The 19,753-nt window shown below is 48.7% G+C and overlaps 1 protein-coding gene across 2 annotated transcripts in view; it reads right to left on the bottom strand.

Moving 5' to 3' along the window:
* Positions 1-356: 356 nt before the first annotated feature.
* Positions 357-19,753, bottom strand: part of TRPV3 (transient receptor potential cation channel subfamily V member 3) — a 51,135-nt gene continuing 31,738 nt past the window's right edge. The window contains exons 10-18 of one of the 2 annotated variants that reach the window (XM_033185092.1): positions 19,422-19,580; positions 18,729-18,830; positions 17,015-17,088; positions 14,046-14,211; positions 10,411-10,477; positions 8,378-8,652; positions 6,403-6,515; positions 4,473-4,552; positions 357-3,880 (exon numbers count right to left, since the gene is read on the bottom strand). In XM_033185092.1, coding sequence (XP_033040983.1) covers positions 3,783-3,880; positions 4,473-4,552; positions 6,403-6,515; positions 8,378-8,652; positions 10,411-10,477; positions 14,046-14,211; positions 17,015-17,088; positions 18,729-18,830; positions 19,422-19,580 — 1,134 coding nt within the window. In that variant the 3' untranslated portion in view covers positions 357-3,782. The remainder of the gene's footprint in view (positions 3,881-4,472; positions 4,553-6,402; positions 6,516-8,377; positions 8,653-10,410; positions 10,478-14,045; positions 14,212-17,014; positions 17,089-18,728; positions 18,831-19,421; positions 19,581-19,753) is intronic. The other variant, XM_033185093.1, reaches the window with a different exon arrangement.

Raw genomic sequence — 19,753 nt, 5'->3', positions numbered from 1 at the left:
GAAGCGGACACAGCACTCTTGGAGAGGTTTCATGGCCTGAACAGTCTGACATTATCTGGCTGTGCATCCTAGGGCACGTCGCTTCAACCCCCTGAGTCTCCTTTCACTCAAACTGCTTCCAAAGCTGCTGAATGGTTCCAATTGGCTACCTGATGTGAATGTGCTTTGTTTGAGATGCAAATACGTATAAAGGTGACATGTCTCATGGCTTGCTGGCTCTGTTCCTAAGCCGGAACCAATGATAATACTTCATGTCCAAAAGCTGGCCTTCCCTTTACCCACTCCTGTTACCAACACTCTAGGGTTTCCAGTCAGTCTGCACATTGGCACACCTAGGCATGGATAAAACGTGGCCATAACAAGGCAAAATAAATATTTATTAGAAATCAAAAAACCGTGTCTTCAATGGCACAAACATGTTCTTACTCTTTGTACGATTTCTTCCTTGAACATAGAGTTTCACACACACACACACACAACACTAAGAACAAGCAGGTAAATGAGAATTTACAAGGATCCGGCACATTCAAGGATAATGGGATGACAATTCTGTGTTTGGAACCAAGATCACAGTAAAAAATATGTAAATCAATGCAGAAATCAAGTACGGCTTACAGGCCCGGATGACGGCCCATCTACCTGGGCCCTGCCCAGAGCAAAAGGACACAGGTCACCAGGCCTTGAGGAAGGAAAGGAATGTCAATAATACTGCACTCTCTCAGGCTGGAGCCTTCTAAGAGCTTAATGACTTCACAGTACAACCTCCAGCACCTTCTCCCACATCCCAGGGAGGAAGGTGAAGCACCTTTTATTCCAAACAGATATATCACATAATGTCTAGAATAATGAATTCTTCTGAGGAAAAGTTTAGCTAAAGGAGCATTTACAGCCAAGGCACTATCTGAGCCTGGGAGATCCCATCCCTGGAAAACGCCTTCCCCTGAAATTACTGAAATGTCAATCATGGAGTTTTAAGATGTCCTGATAGACCCATGGGTTCAGTGGGGTGTGGGTGTGGGTGTGTGGGGGGGTGGGTGTGTGTGGGTGTGTGTGGGTGAGTGTGGGTGTGCTTTTGTGCACCCTGTGGGCACACTTGAATTTTCAACTAGTCACAGGGAACATAGGGGACAATGTTGACTGCCAAATGAGACACCTGAGAAAACAGTCCTGCCCCCCCAACATAAGCCAAGTACAAAGAAAGACTCAAAATGATGGAATAACTGTGCTTTTTAAAACTAAACAAATAATGGCTCAGGGAGACATCTGTGGTCCAAGAATCAGGACACTCCAGCCTCCACAGCTCTGATATGACCTTCCTGCATGACTCTGCCCAAGTACATATTCCTCTTGGAGCATTAGCCTCCGGGGGTAAAATGAAGGAAGTGGTCCTTTTCACTCTGATGCTTCTTGACTCATGGCTTCCCTTGGTAAACCTACCCAGGCTCAGACCTTTTGGCTGAAAGCCTTTTGGGGTGGACACTGTTGGGAAGAAGAGCCAATACAGAAAATGGTCTTGCCAACAAATTCCATCCAGACCCACAGAGAGCAGCTAGCTCTCCATCACGTGTGAGATGACAAACATCCACATGGCTCTCCATTCCGCACTTGCACAAAAGCTGGCAGGTTAGGCAAATAGAAATCGATCATTGGCTTTCTCCATTAATATCTGAGTCAAAGCAATTCTGGATATGGCTTTATCCATAACAGATACGGCTTTCTCCATTAATGGATAGGACTTTCTCCATTAATATCTGAGTCAAAGCAATTCTGGAATTCCCAGCTCCACAGTGTAGAGCGTGGCGTCATGAATCCTAACCACTTCCTTTCAGACCAAGATGTCTGTTCAGGCTTCATGCGGGTAGCTAACTCCAGATGTGGGATGTACATCTGTAGAATCTCCAGGCTAAAAGGGACCTTAAACTTCTTCCAATGACCATTTTCAACAACATCCCTCACTAAGTGCTCGACCAGCGTTTGCTTAAACATCTCCAACATGTGGAGCAGTTGCTGGATTGGATTGATCCAAAATCTTTCTCAATTTCCTAGTTCTGTCCATTCTGGAACACATCTGCTCCTCCTGCCTCTAGGACAGTCCGCCTCAAATCTTCTCCAGAGGCCCATGCCCTGCCCCCACCACGGTGGCTCAGAGTATGCAATTACTCCCTGGGTCAGCTGGGAGGGCAGGGGCTGCTGTGGATTGTGAAACCTCACACACAACCCAGCCCACCTCTCCCCAACCAGCCTCATCAGGGGCACAGAGTCTCTATCTGCCCAGCTAGTCTGGCACACGGAGTGGCCCAGAGCAGAGCAACTGGCCCAGAGTGCACTGCCAGGTCCACACTCCTCAGTTTGCCTCAAGCCAGATGAGCTAATCAATCACCATGTTATCTGAAGGTCAAATTTCTATTTCTGCCATTTAAGATTAACATTCATGGTTACTATTTTTATAATTCCACCTGGAACATTTTTACATGAATCCTTCCACCAGCTAACGGTGGCAGAGTGGATTTTCTGGTGGTTTCGGCCCCAGTCACCTGGGAAATCCTTCCATCTTCACTTCACCTCTGCCCCCAGACTGACTCCGTGTCATTTGAGAAGGAGAACGTCAGAGCATGAGGACCTAAAAATAAGCCCAAAGGCTTCTCTCTCACTAGCTTCCCCTTCAGCTTCAAAATTCACAGTTAAAAAAAAAAATACTTGGTACCAAAGCAGTTGAGGCATTTTGTTAAATTCCCCCACTGAGACATACTGAGGTATGCGACTAACTGCTGAGTTCTAAGATGGCATCGATCGAGCAGCTGCTATTTCTGCTTCAGCTGAAGCCAAGATCCCAGCGCAGAGGCAGGCACTACTGCGAGGCCAGGACAAGGAAGACAGCCAGGCCCTTTCACCCAGATCGCGGCGGCCCAGCAGGACTTGCCCGGCATTGTCTCATGCAGACTTTTGTGTGTGGGAAGAAAAGCTTTTTGTCTGGCTCTGGGCACCCTGAGGCCAAATATATAATACTTACATCCAGCCCCAAAGCTCCCAATCTGTCTCCACTTTTAAAATCACGTACTTCATTGTAGTAATTTTCATTCTTAACTGAAATGTCTTTTCCATGCTGAAAATTAAAACCCTGTGTTACTCATGCTACTAAAAACTTCTCTCAGCTTGAGACAGTGTGAACCTTGGGGCGTCAAGGGAGGTTCACTCCAAGGATGGTCTCCTTTTCCCTGAAGGGTTCCGGAAGGATGTTTCCAGAGCTCACTCCCTTCCTCCCCCAGGATATCCGGCTTACCTCCGTCCCCCGCACACTCTGGGATGGGATCAAGGGTCTCCCCAAATTCAGGCAACCCAGTCACAGCAGGAGAGACGGTACAATGTGTGGGCTGGGGTTGGAGCTGACAGGGGGAAGCTGGCAGGAGGAAAGACGCCTCTCCCTGCTCCTCAAGGCTCCTGCCCCTTCCCCGCCACCCATCTCTCCCAGCCAAGCCGACCTGCAATTGGTAAAACCAGAAGCTTCACCCAGGACTTCAGGAGGCTCCCAGGCTCCAGACTGCTGCTGGCTGTAGGTTTACACCAACTCTTTGCCAAGTAACAAAATCCAGGATGTTTCCCACTCAGACAAACTGACAACTACCCCTCAGTTCAGACACCCACTGAGCACTGAGCATGAGGGTGCACTCTGCTTCGAGACCAGCAGAGCCGAACTCCAGCATCCCTCAAAGCCTCTCGGCAGAGGCCGTGACTCCGCCTGCAGCGCCAGACAGCGCACGCGCACACCAGCTCCGGATCCGCTTCTACACCGACGTTTCCGGGAAATCCTCTATTTCTTCAAATGCATTGAGAGTGGTTTTGCTGTTGTTCCTGGAAGAATCTTGGATTTTGTTGAAATCTGCTTTTTTAAAAATATATATTTTAGAAATATATCACTCTGCATGATGTGTTTCTTTGTCCTTTTTTTCCTTGTCTTTTTTTTTTTTTTTTTTTTTTGAGATGGAGTTTCACTCTTGTCACCCAGGCTGGAGTGCAGTGGTGCGATCTCGGCTCACTGCAACCTCCACCTCCCAGGTTCAAGCAATTCTCCTGACTCTGCCTCCCGAGTAGCTGGGATTATAGGCACCCACCACCAGGTTCAGCTAATTTTTGTATATTTAGTGGAGACGGGGTTTTGCCATGTTGGCCAGGCTGGTCTCAAACTCCTGATCTCAGGTGAGTCACCCAACTCGGCCTCCCAAAGTGCTGGGATTACAGGCGTGAGCCACTGCACCCGGCCTGTGTGGTGTGTTTCTACGGCTTAGGGCTACACCATTTTAAAAGTCGTGCCAACTAGAGTTCTAAAAGTCAGAGCTGGAAGAGACCTAAGAAACATTTCCATTCAACCCTCCCATTTGACAGATGAGGAAAGTCAGGACCCTGAGATTTGATCTGCCCAAGGTTATGAGGTCTGAGACAGGAGTGGACACCATGTCACCTCACAGCAACAGTACCTGTTCGTCTTACAGGCCCCGGGTCTTCGTTAAGGAAGGAGACGTGCGTCTTCCATTCAGTCCACTTCACCTCATTGATCCTGCAAGTGGCATCATCATTCTTACTCTTTCACCAGTGCCTCACTGAGTGCAAACAAATAACCCTGGTTTGGGACGTCCTGGTGTCTACACAGCTCCCCTTCTGTCTGTCCTAGAGATCAGGAGCACCCCGACCCCAGTGGTCACACCAGCGTTGTTGGAATTTGAACTCTATCCCCATCTCCATGTCCCCAGGCCTCAGAGAATCAGTTCTCCTTCCATTGTAGGGAACTCAGAAATCCTGTAAGTTACTTAGACAGGTATAAAGGGTCCAACTTCAGACAACAGCAGCTGTGCCTGACTGGTGACCGCTCAAGGAGAAGCGGGGACAGACAGAAGGAGGGCCCGGGCCGCGAGGGTGTGAAGATTAAACTCCAAGTGTAGCTGGGGTTGAGGAGGCACGAAGAGCCTGTGGTTAGGGTCTATGCCGTAACAAGAGTGGGTGGCATCTGAGGTGTTCGAATACAACCGCAGGCATTGATGTGACTTAAATTCACATCCAGAGAAGGTCTCTAGAGTGAAGGTGGCAACATCAGAAATGTTCGTTAGGGTAATCATTGCAGTCAGAAATGAAGCTTTCCAGGGGGTGGGGTTTTAGAGAAGTGGGTTAAGGCCATACTCAAAGAAGGTGGTCCATAGGCTCAGGCAGCTGGGTCAGGGTAGGAGGAGGTGGGCTTATCAGAAAAGGTGGTCATGGAACCGGGCACGGTGGCTTATGCCTGTAATCCCAGTACTTTGGGAGGCCAAGGCAGGTGGATCACTTGAGGCCAGGAGTTCAAGACCAGCCTGTACAACATGATGAAACCCTGTCTCTACTAAAAATACAAAAATTATCCAGGTGTGGTGGCGTGTGCCTGTAGTCCCAGCTACTGGGGAGGCTGAGGCATAAGAATCGCTTGAACTGGGGAGGCCGAGGTTGCAGTGAGCAGAGATTGTACCACTGCACTCCAGCCTGGAACTCCATTTAAAAAAAAAAAGAAAGAAAAGAAGAAAGAAAAGAAAGAAAGGAAAGAGAAAGGAAAGAAAGGAAAAGAAAAAGAAAAGGTGGTCATGGAATAAGTAAGGACTTTTAAAAAATAAATAAATAAATAAATAAATAAATAAGCCAGAGATCTGTCAAAGTAGCCGTGTTACTTTCCATCTGCCAGGGGCAAAATGGGACTCAAGTCACCTGAGGTCACAGGAACTCACACAGGTAAACAGCAGGAAAAGGAGGACCAAGCAGGCAGATCTTCCCTAAACCAGATAGCAAACAGAGAGAGACCATGGAGGCACTTTCAAAAAGGCAGAGAGAGGGGCTGGGCATGGTAGCTCACGCCTGTAATCCCAGCACTTTGGGAGGCCAAGGTGGGTGGATGACCTGAGGTCAGGAGTTCGAGACCAGCCTGACCAATGTGATGAACCTCTGCCTCTACTAAAAATACAAAATTAGCTGGGTGGAGTGGCACATGCCAGTAATCCCAGCTACTCAGGAGGCTGAGGCAGGAGAATTGCTTGAATCCAGGAGGCAGAGGTTGCAGTGAGCCAAGATCGTGCCATTGTACTCCAGCCCGGGCAACAAGAGCAAAACTCTGTCTCAAAAACAGAAAAAAAAAGGAAAAAAAAAAAGGCAGAGAGGGGAGCCACTGTTGGCAGTCTCCTTCTCTTTCTCTTCGGGAGCTCAGGAACCCCCATCCCAGGGCCCTACAACCCCATAAGCAAATTCCTTCTTCCGAGGAAGCCACTGGAAGAGACAGCAGCTGTGGTTATGGTGAGCAAGTAGCGGCACTGTTTCTCTAACATCTTGTCACTGACCGGCCCCTCTCTACCCACCCCAAAGCCCACCGCCCCAGGGCCCTTCCTCCTTTGTTACCGCAAACACAGTCGGAAATCTTCCTCGGCCACTCTGCACAGCTCTCCCATCCGGAATCTGCTCCTCAGCCATTCTGGTAACATTTTCTCAAACTCCAAGATGGTCCTGGCTCTCTGGGGACATAAGCAAGTCTAAGGAGTAGGCACTCGCACTCACAAGCACACACAAGTGCACACACACCGTCAGCGAGCCCAGTCCCCCCTTGCCCCACGCTTAACGGATCGGAAGGCTCTGGCTGATCTACAGAATTCAAAGACAAAAAAGCAGGCCAGGCGCAGTGGCTCAAGCCTGTAATCCTAACACTTTGGGAGGCCAAGGCGGGTGGATCACCTGAGGTTAGGAGTTCGAGGCCAGCCTGGCCAACATGGTGAAACCCTGTCTGTACTGTAAACACAAAAATTAGCTGGGCCTGCATCAGACGTCTATAATCCCAGCAACTCAGGAGGCTGAGGCAGGAGAATCACTTGAACCCAGGGGTTGAAGGCTGCAGTGAGCCAAGATCCCTCCACTGCACTCCAGCCTGGGTGACAGAGCAAAACTCCATGATATAAATAATATTTCTGAAAGCGCAGGAGCTTCCTATCTGACAGTGCTGGGGTCCTGGGATCCCATGGCAGAGGACCATTCAAACATCATTTAGTCCCACCCGCTCCCAGGCTTGGAACCTCTCTGCTATTTCCTGGCCATAATTTTTCCAGTCTCTCTTGAGCAGTATCAACAAACCAATTAAGAGGGCCTTGGCCAAGGACAGTGGCTCACACCTGTAATCCCAGCACTCTGGGAGGCTGAGGCAGGTGAACCGCTTTGAGCTCAGGAGTATGAGGCCAGCCTGGGCAACATGGTGAAACCCCATCTTTACAAAAAATACAAAACTGACCCAGGTATGGTGGCACGTGCCTGTAATCCTAGCTATTTGGGAGGCTGAGGTGGGAGAATCGCTTGAGCCCGGGAGGCAGAGGTTGCAGTGAGCTGATATCATGCCACTGCACTCCAGCCTGGGTGACAGAGCAAGACCCTGTCTCAAAAAAAAAAAAAAAAAAAAAAGGAGGGCCTTTTTCTAATAATTATGAGAAACTTCCATGTGTCACATCAAAGTTTTTCTCCCTGTAGTACCCCCATGTACCTCTGCCTTCTGGGACCACAGAAGGGGTCTGCTCCCTCTTTCACAGGTTGCTCTGCAGATATCTGAAGGCACTCTCACCTTTATCAATAAGCATTTCTTTTTTTCTTCTTTTGAGACAGGGTTTTTGCTCTGTCACCCAGGCTGGAGTGCAATGGCGTGATCTCGACTCACTGCAACCTCCACCTCCTGGGTTCAAGCAATTCTCCTGCCTCAGCCTCCCGAGTAGCTGGGATTACAGGCACCCACTACCACAGCCGGCAAGTTTTTGTGTTTTTAGTAGAGATGAGGTTTCACCAGGTTGGCCAAGCCGGTCTCAAACTCTTGACCTCAGGTGATCCACCCGCCTCGGCCTTCCAAAGTACTAAGATTACAGGGGTGAGCCACCATGCCCGGCCGCCAACAACTATTTCTTAAGAGGCAGTCTCCAGTCCTCTCCCAAACCTGGTTACCACCTCAGGACCCATCCTATGCATTGGTTTCCTCAGCACATAAGAAGTGTTCAGGCCAGGATGGAATAGAGCAGAACTGTCACCTCCATTGTCCTAGGCACTGTACTCCTCTTAATACAACCTAAGGTCATACTTCAACATCCACCCATCACACTGTCAACCCTGAGCACAGCACCCCCATAAGCCTGAGTTTTTCTACACATGCTGTTGCACAGCCGCACTTCCTAGACCCTACACTCAAAGAACCTAGGCTAAGGCTTCTTCAAACCTGGCCACACACTGAGGAGCTTGTGCAGATTCTCAGGCCCCACCACAGACCCACTGGTGCTGACAGTAGTCAATGACCATGTGCTGAAATGAATTCCATAGAGGTCCCCACACTGGGGTCTCCACCTAGACTCACCTGCAGGCGCCAGATACGCTCACTCTCCTTGGAGACGTTCTCCACAGTCTCGCCCATCAGGGCAATGAGCATGTTGAGGAGCAGAACAAAGGTGAGGATGACGTAGGTGATGAGCAGGAACAGAAAGAGAATGGGATACTTGGAGTTCTGCTGGATGTTCAGGTCACCCAGGCCGATGGTGAGCTTGAAGAGTTCCAGCACCGCGTCGCTGAAGCTGCCATAGGAGCTGCAGTCCTTATTGTCTTTGGGACACTTCTCGATCAGTGAGGCCAGGGCTAGGGGAACATAACAGGGTGCTCTCCACCTGGTGAATTATTCTACAAGCTTGCATGTATTTGCCCACACGACAAGCCTGCTGTCTCCTTCTCTCTGGCCATTAAATCCCATCTCAAGCTTCAGGTCCTCCCAAAGCCTCATCAGGCTGACTTCTCTGCCCTGGCCTCCTGCAGAAAGCCCTTCCACCTAACAAAGCCCAGAGTCTTCTCTCCTTCCTCTACCCCACAGTCGGCCCTTGATCACTTCCAGCCTTGCAGAGTTGCTAATTATAATCCATGTGTGTGTCCCTGACTCCCCAGCTAGTCTTTGAGCTCCTGACTTCCTCTAGCCTGAGTCATCTCCCTCAAGGTTGTAAGATCCTGAGTCTCCTTCTAATGCTCTGTTGTGAGTTCCCCACGAGCAAGACCAGGCTCACACTTTCCTTCTTTCTAACACACCACAGTAGAGGTTCACTGCTGGATGGATGGATGGATGGATGGATGGATGGATGATTAGATGGATGATTGGATGGATGAATGAATGGATGGACGGATGGATGGATGAGGGATTAGATGGATGGATAGATAGATGATTGGATGGATAGATGGAGGGAGGGAGGGATGGATGGATGGATGGATGGATGATTGGATGGATGGATGGATGGATGGATGGATGATTAGATGGATGGATGATTAGATGGATAGATGCTTGGATAGATTATGAGATGGATGGATGGATGGATGATTAGATGGATGGATAGATGATCGGATGGATGGAGGGATGGATGGATGGATGACTAGATGGATGGATGGGTTGATGGATGGATGATTAGAAGGATGGATGAATGGATGGATGGATGATTGGATGGATCAATAGATGGATGGATGGATGGATGGATGGATGGATGGATGGATCAATGGATGGATGATTAGATCGATGAATGGATGGATGATTGGATGGATGGATGGATGGATGGATGGATGACTAGATAGGTGGATGAGCAAATTAAATGAGAGAGTAAATCGATGGATTAATAAACAAGCAGGTGAAGGAGCAAATAAATAAGCAAATTGTGACCCAGAAAAGGTACCAGACAGATGGACACAGCTATCTCATTTCAAATGTCAATGGTCACTGAAGAAAAGAAAAAAAAGCAACTGGTATGTGGGGGAAAACGATCTCTCTATGCAGAGGTTAGAAATGCAACTGGATGGTGCTGTTCCCTCTGTTGTAAATGGAGAGATTTTAAGAGAGGGCCCCTTCCTGGCCCCAGCAGACCAGAGAGGCTCTCACAGTTATATCTAAAGCATACTGTGAGAGTACCATGATGTGAAACCCAAAGGAAGTTGCCTCAGGGCATTACTTTGCTCCTACTTTGCAAAGACCATCAGTCGAGTTTCTGTGGACTTTAGTTTCCCCATCTGTAAAATCGGGCTGAAAACACTTGCAGGATCTGTCTTAGGTCGTGAGGGCCACATAAGCAATGAATGGGAAACCAGAGGTATATACCACACGGTGAAGCTGGTTTATGAGTGGCTGGCCTGGTTCAAATCCTGGAGTCTCTAAGCCTCAGCTATCTTATGATCGGGGCGATGACTCCCACTTGATCAACTTGTTGAGAGAAGTAAAAAGGTAATGCTTGGAAAATGCCAAGCTTGGCAGGTGCCCCACTGGTAGCTGGTCTAATTGCTGCTGAGTCCACCATGTGCTTTGTCATTTTGACATCTGAATAAAGTGTTTATAAATGTGGGAGTTACCATCATTTATAAATCAATTACCTACTCCAAATCCAAGCAAAAAAACGATATATACGAACAAGAACTTCAAAACATCATGCAAAATGACCTACAAAGAAATAAACATAATTCAAGAGTCAGATACAAGCACATATTCACGGTCCCCCGATCCTCCTGCTTCCCACCTTCTCCCACCTCCCCTCCAACCATCTCCTCACTCACGTGGGCCACTCTCCCTTCCCCCAGCCAAATCCTCCTGATGCTCCAACACTCAGCTCTGAATCCCACCTCCTCCAGGAAGCCTTCTGTTTCTGCTCTAGCCCCAGGTTCTCTTCTCCCTGTGATTCGCCCTGTACCTTTCATCACAGGGTCTCACTTCTGGAATCCTCACACTTCCTGGGGACAGTGGCATGCTGGAGCCAGCTCAGAACAGCTCGCAAGAGCTGTTAAATTCCCATGAAGCTTGTGAGCTGGTTGTTAAACACAGCCATTACTCAGAACTAAATCAAACTTTCAGTTATAAGATGAATAAGTTCTGGGGATCTAATGGACAGCATGATGGCTGTAGTTAACAATACTGTGTTGTGGACCAGAAATTTGCTAAGAGAATAGATCATAAACGTTCTCACCACACAAAGAAACGGCAACTATGTGAGGTGATGGGTGTGTTAACTAATTTGAAATTGGGAATCATTTCACAATATACACCTATATCAAATCGTCACATTGTACATCTTAAATTTATACAATTACATATGTCAACTATACCTCAACAAAGTCGGGGATAAGGCCGGGCACAGAGGCTCATGCCTGTAATTCCAGTACTTTGGGAGGCCGAGGTGGATGGATCATGAGGTCAGGAGATCAAGACCATCCTGGCTAACACAGTGAAATTCTGTCTCTACTAAAAATACAAAAAATTAGCCGGGTGTGGTGGTGGGCGCCTGTAGTCCCAGCCACTTGGAAGGCTGAGGCAGGAGAATGGCGTGAACCCGGGAGGCGGAGCTTGCTGTGAGCTGAGATCGCGCCACTGCACTCCAGCCTGGGCGACAGAGCGAGACTCCATCTCAAAAAAAAAAAAGAAAAAGAAAAAGAAGTTGAGGATAAATTATTATTTGTATTGCCAAAAAATTAAACCATATACACTTACAATTAAATAAAGTAAGTTATATTTAAAACTGAGACAAGCCGGGCACAGTGATTCACGCCTGTAATCCCAACACTTTGAGAGGCCTAGGTGGGTGGGTCACCTGAGGTCAGGAGTTGGAGGCCAGCCTGGCCAACATGGCAAAACCCCGTCTCTACTAAAAATACAAAAATACAAAAAAAAAAAAGAAAAAAGAAAAATACAAAGGTGGCACTCACCTTGGATCCCAGCTACCCTAGAGGCTGAGGCAGGAGAATTGCTTGAACCCAGGAGGAAGAGGTTGCAGGGAGCCTAGATCGTGCCACTGCACTCCAGCCTGGGAGGCAGAGCAAGACTCCATCTCAAAAAATTAATTTATTTATTTAATTGAATAAAACAAAGACAATAAATGTTCAAAACTCATCCCTGTCCAGTTATTTCAGGAGGATTTACAATTGTGTGTGCTTTTGAGGTTACTTATCTCTACCATAGCCATGTCGCGGGAATTCTAGAGTGGCATGGATCTGCATGTTTCCCCCTAACTCCATGTCCAGTAACATAATGTTGGTAGCTGGAAACTGGCCCTGGGAGGAGAACAGTAGTCTGCCCTTCTCTTCTATTTCACTTTCTGCAGTTTTGGTTGCCTGTGGTCAACTAAGACCCAGAAATCTTACACACAATACAATATTCTGAAAGAGAGAGACAATACTCACCTACTTTTATTACAGTGTATTGTTACCATTGTTCTGTTAGTTATTGCCATTAATATCTCTGTGCCTAATTTATAAAACACATTTTATAAATTCCACATAGCCAGTTGAGTCTTAAAATAATTTATTGCTGGGCCGGGCGCAGTGGCTCAAGCCTGTAATCCCAGCACTTTGGGAGGCCGAGACGGGCGGATCACAAGGTCAGGAGATCGAGACCATCCTGGCTAACACGGTGAAACCCCATCTCTACTAAAAAATACAAAAAACTAGCCGGGCAAGGTGGCAGGTGCCTGTAGTCCCAGCTACTCGGGAGGCTGAGGCAGGAGAATGGCGTAAACCCAAGAGGCGGAGCTTACAGTGAGCTGAGATCCGGCCACTGCACTCCAGCCTGGGCGACAGAGCAAGACTCCGTCTCAAAAAAAAAAAAATACGATAAAATAAAAAAATAAAAAATAATTTGCTGCTTCCCCCCACCCACCCCCAGCACTTTGGAAGGCCGAGGTGGGAGTTGGAGACCAGCCTGGCCAACATGGTGAAACCCCGTCTCTACTAAAAATACAAAAATTAGCTGGGCCTCGTGGCGCATACCTGTAGTCCCAGCTACTCAGGAGGCTGGGGCAGGAGAATTGCTTGAGCCCAGGAGGCAGAGGTTGCAGTGAGCCGAGATCGCACTATTGCACTCCAGCCTGGGCGACAGAGCGAGACTCCGTCTCAAAAAAAAAAAAAAAAATGTGTTCTGTCCGCAGCCTTTACATTGTGTATAGCACAAAAATATCAACAGAATATTCTTCTGATATTTGCAAACTAGTATCCATTCAGCAAAGAAGTTGCTCACATCATTGATAAACAAGTAAAGTTCAACATAAATCTTGTTTTACTTTAATCACTGCTTATAAAGAAAAATCTCAACCAACATTCATATCTGAACAGCACTCTTCTGTCAATTGCAACCAAAAGTTGACAACAAAAACTAGAATTCAATAAAAAGCAACAAATAGGCCTGGCGTGGTGGTTCACACCTGTAATCCTAACACTTTGGGAGGCCGAGGCGGGTGGATCACCTGAGGTCAGGAGTTCAAGACAATCCTGGCCAACATGGTGAAACCCCATCTCCACTAAAAACACAAAAATTATCCAGGCATGGTGGTGCGTGCCTGTGATCCCAGCTACTCTGGAGGCTGAGGCGGGAGAATTGCTTGAACCCAGGAGGAAGAGGTTGCAGTGAGCCAAGATCGCACTACTGCACTCCAGCCTGGGCAGCAGAGCAAGACTCAGTCTCAAAAAAAAAAAAAAAAGCAACAAATTATTCTAAGACTTGGCTATGTGGAATTTACAATAAACTGTATTGTATATTTTCATTATATGCAAATTGCGTGATACACATCCTTTATTTAGGAAAATATATAATTTTTATATATTTTATATATATATAAAATATATTATTTTTATTATATATTATAAAATATATATATTTATAAATATATAATTATTTTATATGTATGTGTATACGTACATACATGTATATACATACATATTCCACCCACACACACACACATACACACACAACACACACACACACACAGAGCGGTTGTTAAATGTTTACCAGCACGCCACTGCCCAGGGGTGAGAACATTCCTCCACAAAGTGTACCCCTCCCCAGCGCCCCACAAGCCTGGGGGATTTAAGGTCTGGACACGGAAAGCCTGACCGAAAGCCAAGGGAGCGCATGGCATTCGGGAGAAAGCGCAGTGACCTGCCCCTTGGTAAACCCCTCTTCCTCTCCAGATCTCAGTTTCCCCATCTAAAAAAGGGCCCTCCCGCCGGCAGAGCTCCCAACGCACCTTCTGGATCATGACGCTGTACATGCCCATGGACTGGAACCCTCTCGTGTAGTAAAGCATGTTCGCCCAGCCCAGGGCCATGGCCAGCACGAGGCAGGCGAGGTACTCTTTGTAGGCAAACAAGTACAAGAAGACAGACAGTATCACAAGCACAGCTTGGATAAAACTGTTCAGGAGACACAGGAAACACGGGCCTTACTTACTTCTCAGCATCAGGCCAAAGATATGCAAATCCCCCAAACCTCCCTTAAACCCCCCAAGCAGTCACCCCGGTGACGGATGCTGAAGAGACCGGAATCAGGCTGCCTCAGATCCATTTGGCTACCATAGAATTCAGCCTGTAGGCCGGGCGCGGTGGCTCAAGCCTGTAATCCCAGCACTTTGGGAGGCCAGACGGGCGGATCACGAGGTCAGGAGATCGAGACCATCCTGGCTAACATGGTGAAACCCCGTCTCTACTAAAAAATACAAAAACTAGCCGGGCGAGGTGGCGGGCGCCTGTAGTCCCAGCTACTGGGGAGCTGAGGCAGGAGAATGGCGTGAACCGGGAGGCGGAGCTTGCAGTGAGCTGAGATCCGGCCACTGCACTCCAGCCTGGGCGACAGAGCGAGACTCCGTCTCAAAAAAAAAAAAAAAAAAAAAAGAATTCAGCCTGTAGAGACAGGGCCAGATGCCAGTCACAGCCTGTGGCAAGCTGATTGCAACTGGTGAGGACTTAAAAAAAAAAAAAACACACATCCACAGGGCCGCAGAAGATTCTAGGGTACTGCCCCAGAGGCCATATATTTTTTAAATTACCCACACGGGCCTGGTGTAGTGGCTCACGCCTGTAATTCCAACACTTTGGGAGGCCGAGGTAGGAGAAGCGCTTCAGGCCAGGAGTTCAGGACCAGCCTGAGTAACATAGTGAGACCTTGTCTATACAAAAAAAAAAAAAATAGAAAAATAATCTAAATCACCCACAAAACTTCTGATTCCCATGTTGATTTGAGAACTACTGGAGTAGACCAAAGATGTGGTAAAGATTGCATTTTTAACCAAAATGACAAAAACTGCCAATATCTATACTTATAAGCCAATTATAACAAAAGTCCCCCAAACCCTACTTTTTAAATCGTGGTGTTTTTTTTTTGGGTGAGGGGGCTGCAGGCAGAGACAGAGTCTTGCTGTGTCACCCAGGCTGGAGTACAGTGGCATGATCTCGGCTCACTGCAACCTCTGCCTCCCAGGCTCAAGCGATTCTCCTGCCTCAGCCTCCCTAGTAGCTGGGATTACAGGCGCCCGCCACCACACCCGGCTCATTTTTGTATTTTTAGTAGAGACGGGTTTCACCATGTTGGCCAGGCTGGTCTCGAACTTCTGACCTCAGGTGATCCGCCCACCTCAGCCTCCCAAAGTGCTGGGATTACAGGCGTGAGCCACCGCGCCTGGCATTAAATCTTTTTAAAGTCTGATATATGCTAAGTGAAATAAGCTAGATGATTCCACTATATGACTCCACATATGAGGTACGTGAAACAGTCCAATTCACAGGGAAAGAAGGAAGAATGGTGGTTACAGGGGGCCAGGAAAGGAGAGGAATAGGGGCTGTTGTTTAATGGGTACGGAGTTTCGGTTTTGCAGGACGAAAACAGGTCTGAAGACTGCCCAACAACGTGAATGTACTTCAAAGTATTAATTTGTATGCTTAAAAAACGGTTATAACGCTAACTTTTATGTTACGTGTATTCTACCACAATTAAGTTTTGTTTGTTTGTTTTTTGTTTTTTGTGTTTTTTTTGAGACATGGTGTCGCTCTATCGCCCAGGCTGGAGTGCAGTGGCACGATCTCGGCTCCCTGCAGCCTCCACCTCCCGGGTTCAAACAATTCTCCTGCCTCAGCCTCCCGAGTAGCTGGGATTACAGATACATGCCACCACACCCGGCTAATTTTTGTACTTTTTGTAGAGAGAGAGGGGTTTCACCAGGCTGGTTTCAAGCTCCTGACCTCAGATGATCCGCCCACCTTGGCCTCCCAAAGTGCTGGGATTACAAGCATGAGCTATCGTGTCTGGCCCACGGTTAAAATGTTTGTAAGTACAATATATCACAAACATACAAAATCAAAATCTACTCCTACACAGTCATATGCAGACATCTGGATAAAAACACTGTCTTATAACATCAGGCAGTTTCCAAAATTATAAAATAGCTAACCAAAGTCACAACACAGGCACGGTTGTAAGAGAAACCGTCGGATTCATCATCTGCATTTTAGACTGAAATGAGGAAGAATGTCTCCCTCCACACTAACAAAACAAATAAGAAGCAGAAGAGGCCGGCGCGGTGGCTCATGCCTGGAATCCCAGCACTCTGGGAGGCCGGGGTGGGCAGATCACTTGAGGTCAGGAGTTCAAGACCAGCCTGACCAACATGGCGAAACCCCGTCGCTACTAAAAATATAAAAAGTAGCCAGGTGTGGTGGTGCACATCTGTAATCCCAGCTACTCAGGAGGCTGAGGTAGGAGAATCGCTTGAACCCGGGAGGTGGAGGTTGCAGTGAGCTGAGGTCACACCATTGCACTCCAGCCTGGGCAACAAAAGTGAAACTCCATCTCAATTAAAAAAAAAAAAAAATCGGTAAATAGGACTGCTAAGCCTGTTCCTGCCTTCTCCACTCCATGCTGCCTTCTACCTGTGGCTCTGTGACGGGTGGAGTCGGCCATCATCACTACCTCGGCCTCCCAGAGTGCTGGAATTACAGGCATGAGCCACTGCACCCGGCAGCCCTGAAGTTTTCTGACCCTCTCCATGGGCATCTACGTGTCTCCTGCTGGGAGGAAGACAGGAGACCCCTGGCGTGTAACCACCGCAGAGTGACTGGGACACAGTGGCACGGTAGGCTGGTTGTTCAAGGGGGACGCGGCAGCTGCCATACAGGACGTCAACCATGCCTGTGGGGCAGTAACCAAGGGGCCAGACCTACTTACAAGACAAAGTGAAACCAGGCATCCGAGAGGATAGACTGCAGATCCGAGGGTCTCAGCAGGAAGATGGCAATGCCCTAAGGCCAGGAAGGAAAGAAAAACTGCACCCTCTTCATGACCCTCACCCGGGGAGCTGAGCAGGGGGTGCTTCCCCAGGACCAAGACTCAGTGAGGGCTGAATGCACAAAGGCCGGGCTAGAGTCCAGGTGGCGGATCTGAAAGGGGACCTGGGCCTGGGGGGCGTAGGCACCTCCACGGTGAAGGTGAACACTCCCTCCAATCTTCTCACCTCCCTCACTCCTTACCCCATCCTCACCCCAGAACCTGCAAAGCAGTACTATCACTACGGCCACCTTCCACTCCCCAAATCCAGCCTAGCATCCAGCCTCTGAGCCTTTGCTCATGCTGTTCCCCATACCCACCCTGTAATGACTTTGTCTTCATTGTCCTCGTGCCCAATCCTACCCCACCAGAGTAAGTGCCATCTCTGCCTTCAAGCATCTCTACCATTCCCTGTCCCCAGATAAAAGTCACCCCCTTCCTCTGAACACTGATCTGAACCCAGCTTAGGGTCTTTTTTGGTCTATCATAAAGTCTTGATGTTTATGCCCATACTATGTCCCCCACCAGGCTGTGAACTCAAAAACGGCAAACTCGTCCCATCCCTATCACCTCCTCCAGGGCTACACATACATAGAAGGTGCTCAGATTATATGTGTTGATTCATTGGATGGATGGATGGAAGGAAGGATGGGTGGGTGGGTGGGTGGATGGATGGATGGATGGATGTATGGATGGATAGATGGAAAGATGCACGGATGGATGGATGGATGGGTGGGTGGATGGATGGATGGATAGATGGAAGGATGGATGGATGGATGGATGGATGGATGGATGGATGGAAGGATGGATGGATGGATGGATAGATGGAAGGATGAATGGATGGATGGAAGGATGGAAGGATGGAAGGATGGATGGAAGGATGGATGGATGGATGGATGGATGGATGGATGGATGGAAGGAAGGATGGATGGATGGATGGATGGATGGATGGATAGATGGAAGGATGCATGGATGGATGGATGGATGGAAGGATGAATGGATGGATGAATAGATGCATAGATGGAAGGATGGATGGATGGATGGATGGATGGATGGATGGAAAGATGGATGGATGGATGGATGGATGGATGGATGCATGGATAGATGAATGAATGGATGAATGGATGGATGGATGGATGGATGGATGGATGGACAGATGGACAGATGGAAGGATGGATGGATGGATGGATGGATGGACAGATGGATGGATGGATGGAGAGATGGAAAGATGGTTGGATAAAGGATAGAAGGATGGTTGGTAAGGATAAGCAGGCATGCGAATGGATGAATGACTGGCTGAGTCCATGAAAGAAGGCAGGTGATCGGATGGGTGGATGGGGGTGGAAGAGGACAAGGGACACGGAGTGGCTGGGAAGGTAGATACATGGTGGATAGCCGGGCAGATGGATAGGGAAGCAGATGGATGAAGTAGGTAGGATAGGCCAGTCTTATCCATTTTTTACCAAGTTATAACTCAGAAAAGTAAGGCTTGGGAAGGAAACGCCTCCCTGAGGCCCCCCAGCAGTAACGACAGAGCAGAGAGGGATGGAGGCCAGGCCTGCTGTCACCCGCCTGCCTCGCGGGGCAGTCTGGAGGGGCCGAGTGACCCACTCACCTCTTTCACAGAGATGCACGTGGCCCAGATGAGTACGAACATCCTCCCGAGGAGCTGCAGCCACCCCATCTTGTGCGTCAGGGCCAAGGGGTGCGGGAGGGTCTGGGGGGATAGCAGAGGGGTGGTCGGAATAGGGAGTAAGGTGGACCGGACTGGCACCAACTCTACAGGGACCAAAACACAGGTAAAACACTCAAGCCCGGCCGGAGGCCAGCATGAAACCCAATCTCTGTACAGAGTGAGAGAAGGAAGAGCAGCTCCCTGACCCCACCCTCCCCACCCTTGATGGAAACCCGTAACTCTACAACGACGAGTATCAGCCAGTCGGTGCTAACAACCCTCACACTCCACTGCAATAGCCTTTCCAGAACCCATCCCTATCCAGACACCCAACACGGCCTCACCGCACCATTCAATAAAGCCGAGGCTCTGTGCCCCACGTGATGCATGGGAAGCCGAGGCCCGGCAGGCAGGGAGAGCTTATCCTCCTCCCATTTCCTGCAGCCCTCACAGCAGAAACACCCAGCCAGTTCCGTATTTTGACAGAGACCCTGGGCAGGGCCTGAGTCTCTGAATTCTCCACCCAAATCTCCTGGCCTCCCTGGGCCTCAGTTTTCCCATCTGCAAGTGCGGCAACTCCAAGCCCCTCCAGCTCTTACCGCCCCATTTTTCCCCTCCAAGGGGCCCACGTACCTCCTCCTCCCGGGGGCGGTAGTACGAGACGAGGGTCAGGGTGATGTTGTAGAAGAAATAAAAGCAGAAGGACAGAAAGAACATGTACTTGGCAAATTTCTTCCACTTCATCCGCAGCAGCGTGTGCAGCGGCTCCAGGGTCAGCATCTCATGCCGGTTCTAGGGGTAGAATGCCACCAGTCACCATGGAGATGAGGGAGAGAAGAAGGGACCGTTTGCTAAAGGCCTGTGGGAGCTCTGAGGCAGTGCCGCCCCAGCAGAAGGGGTCCATCATTATGCCCAGTGGACTGGTTTGGCTGGAAATGCTGGGAGGGCGATTTCCAGCTCCTGAG

The sequence above is a fragment of the Trachypithecus francoisi genome, unplaced genomic scaffold, assembly GCF_009764315.1.
Source record: "Trachypithecus francoisi isolate TF-2019V2 unplaced genomic scaffold, Tfra_2.0 Lachesis_group20, whole genome shotgun sequence".
Lineage (NCBI taxonomy): Eukaryota > Metazoa > Chordata > Mammalia > Primates > Cercopithecidae > Trachypithecus > Trachypithecus francoisi.
This window is presented reverse-complemented; position numbering and strand designations above follow the sequence as displayed.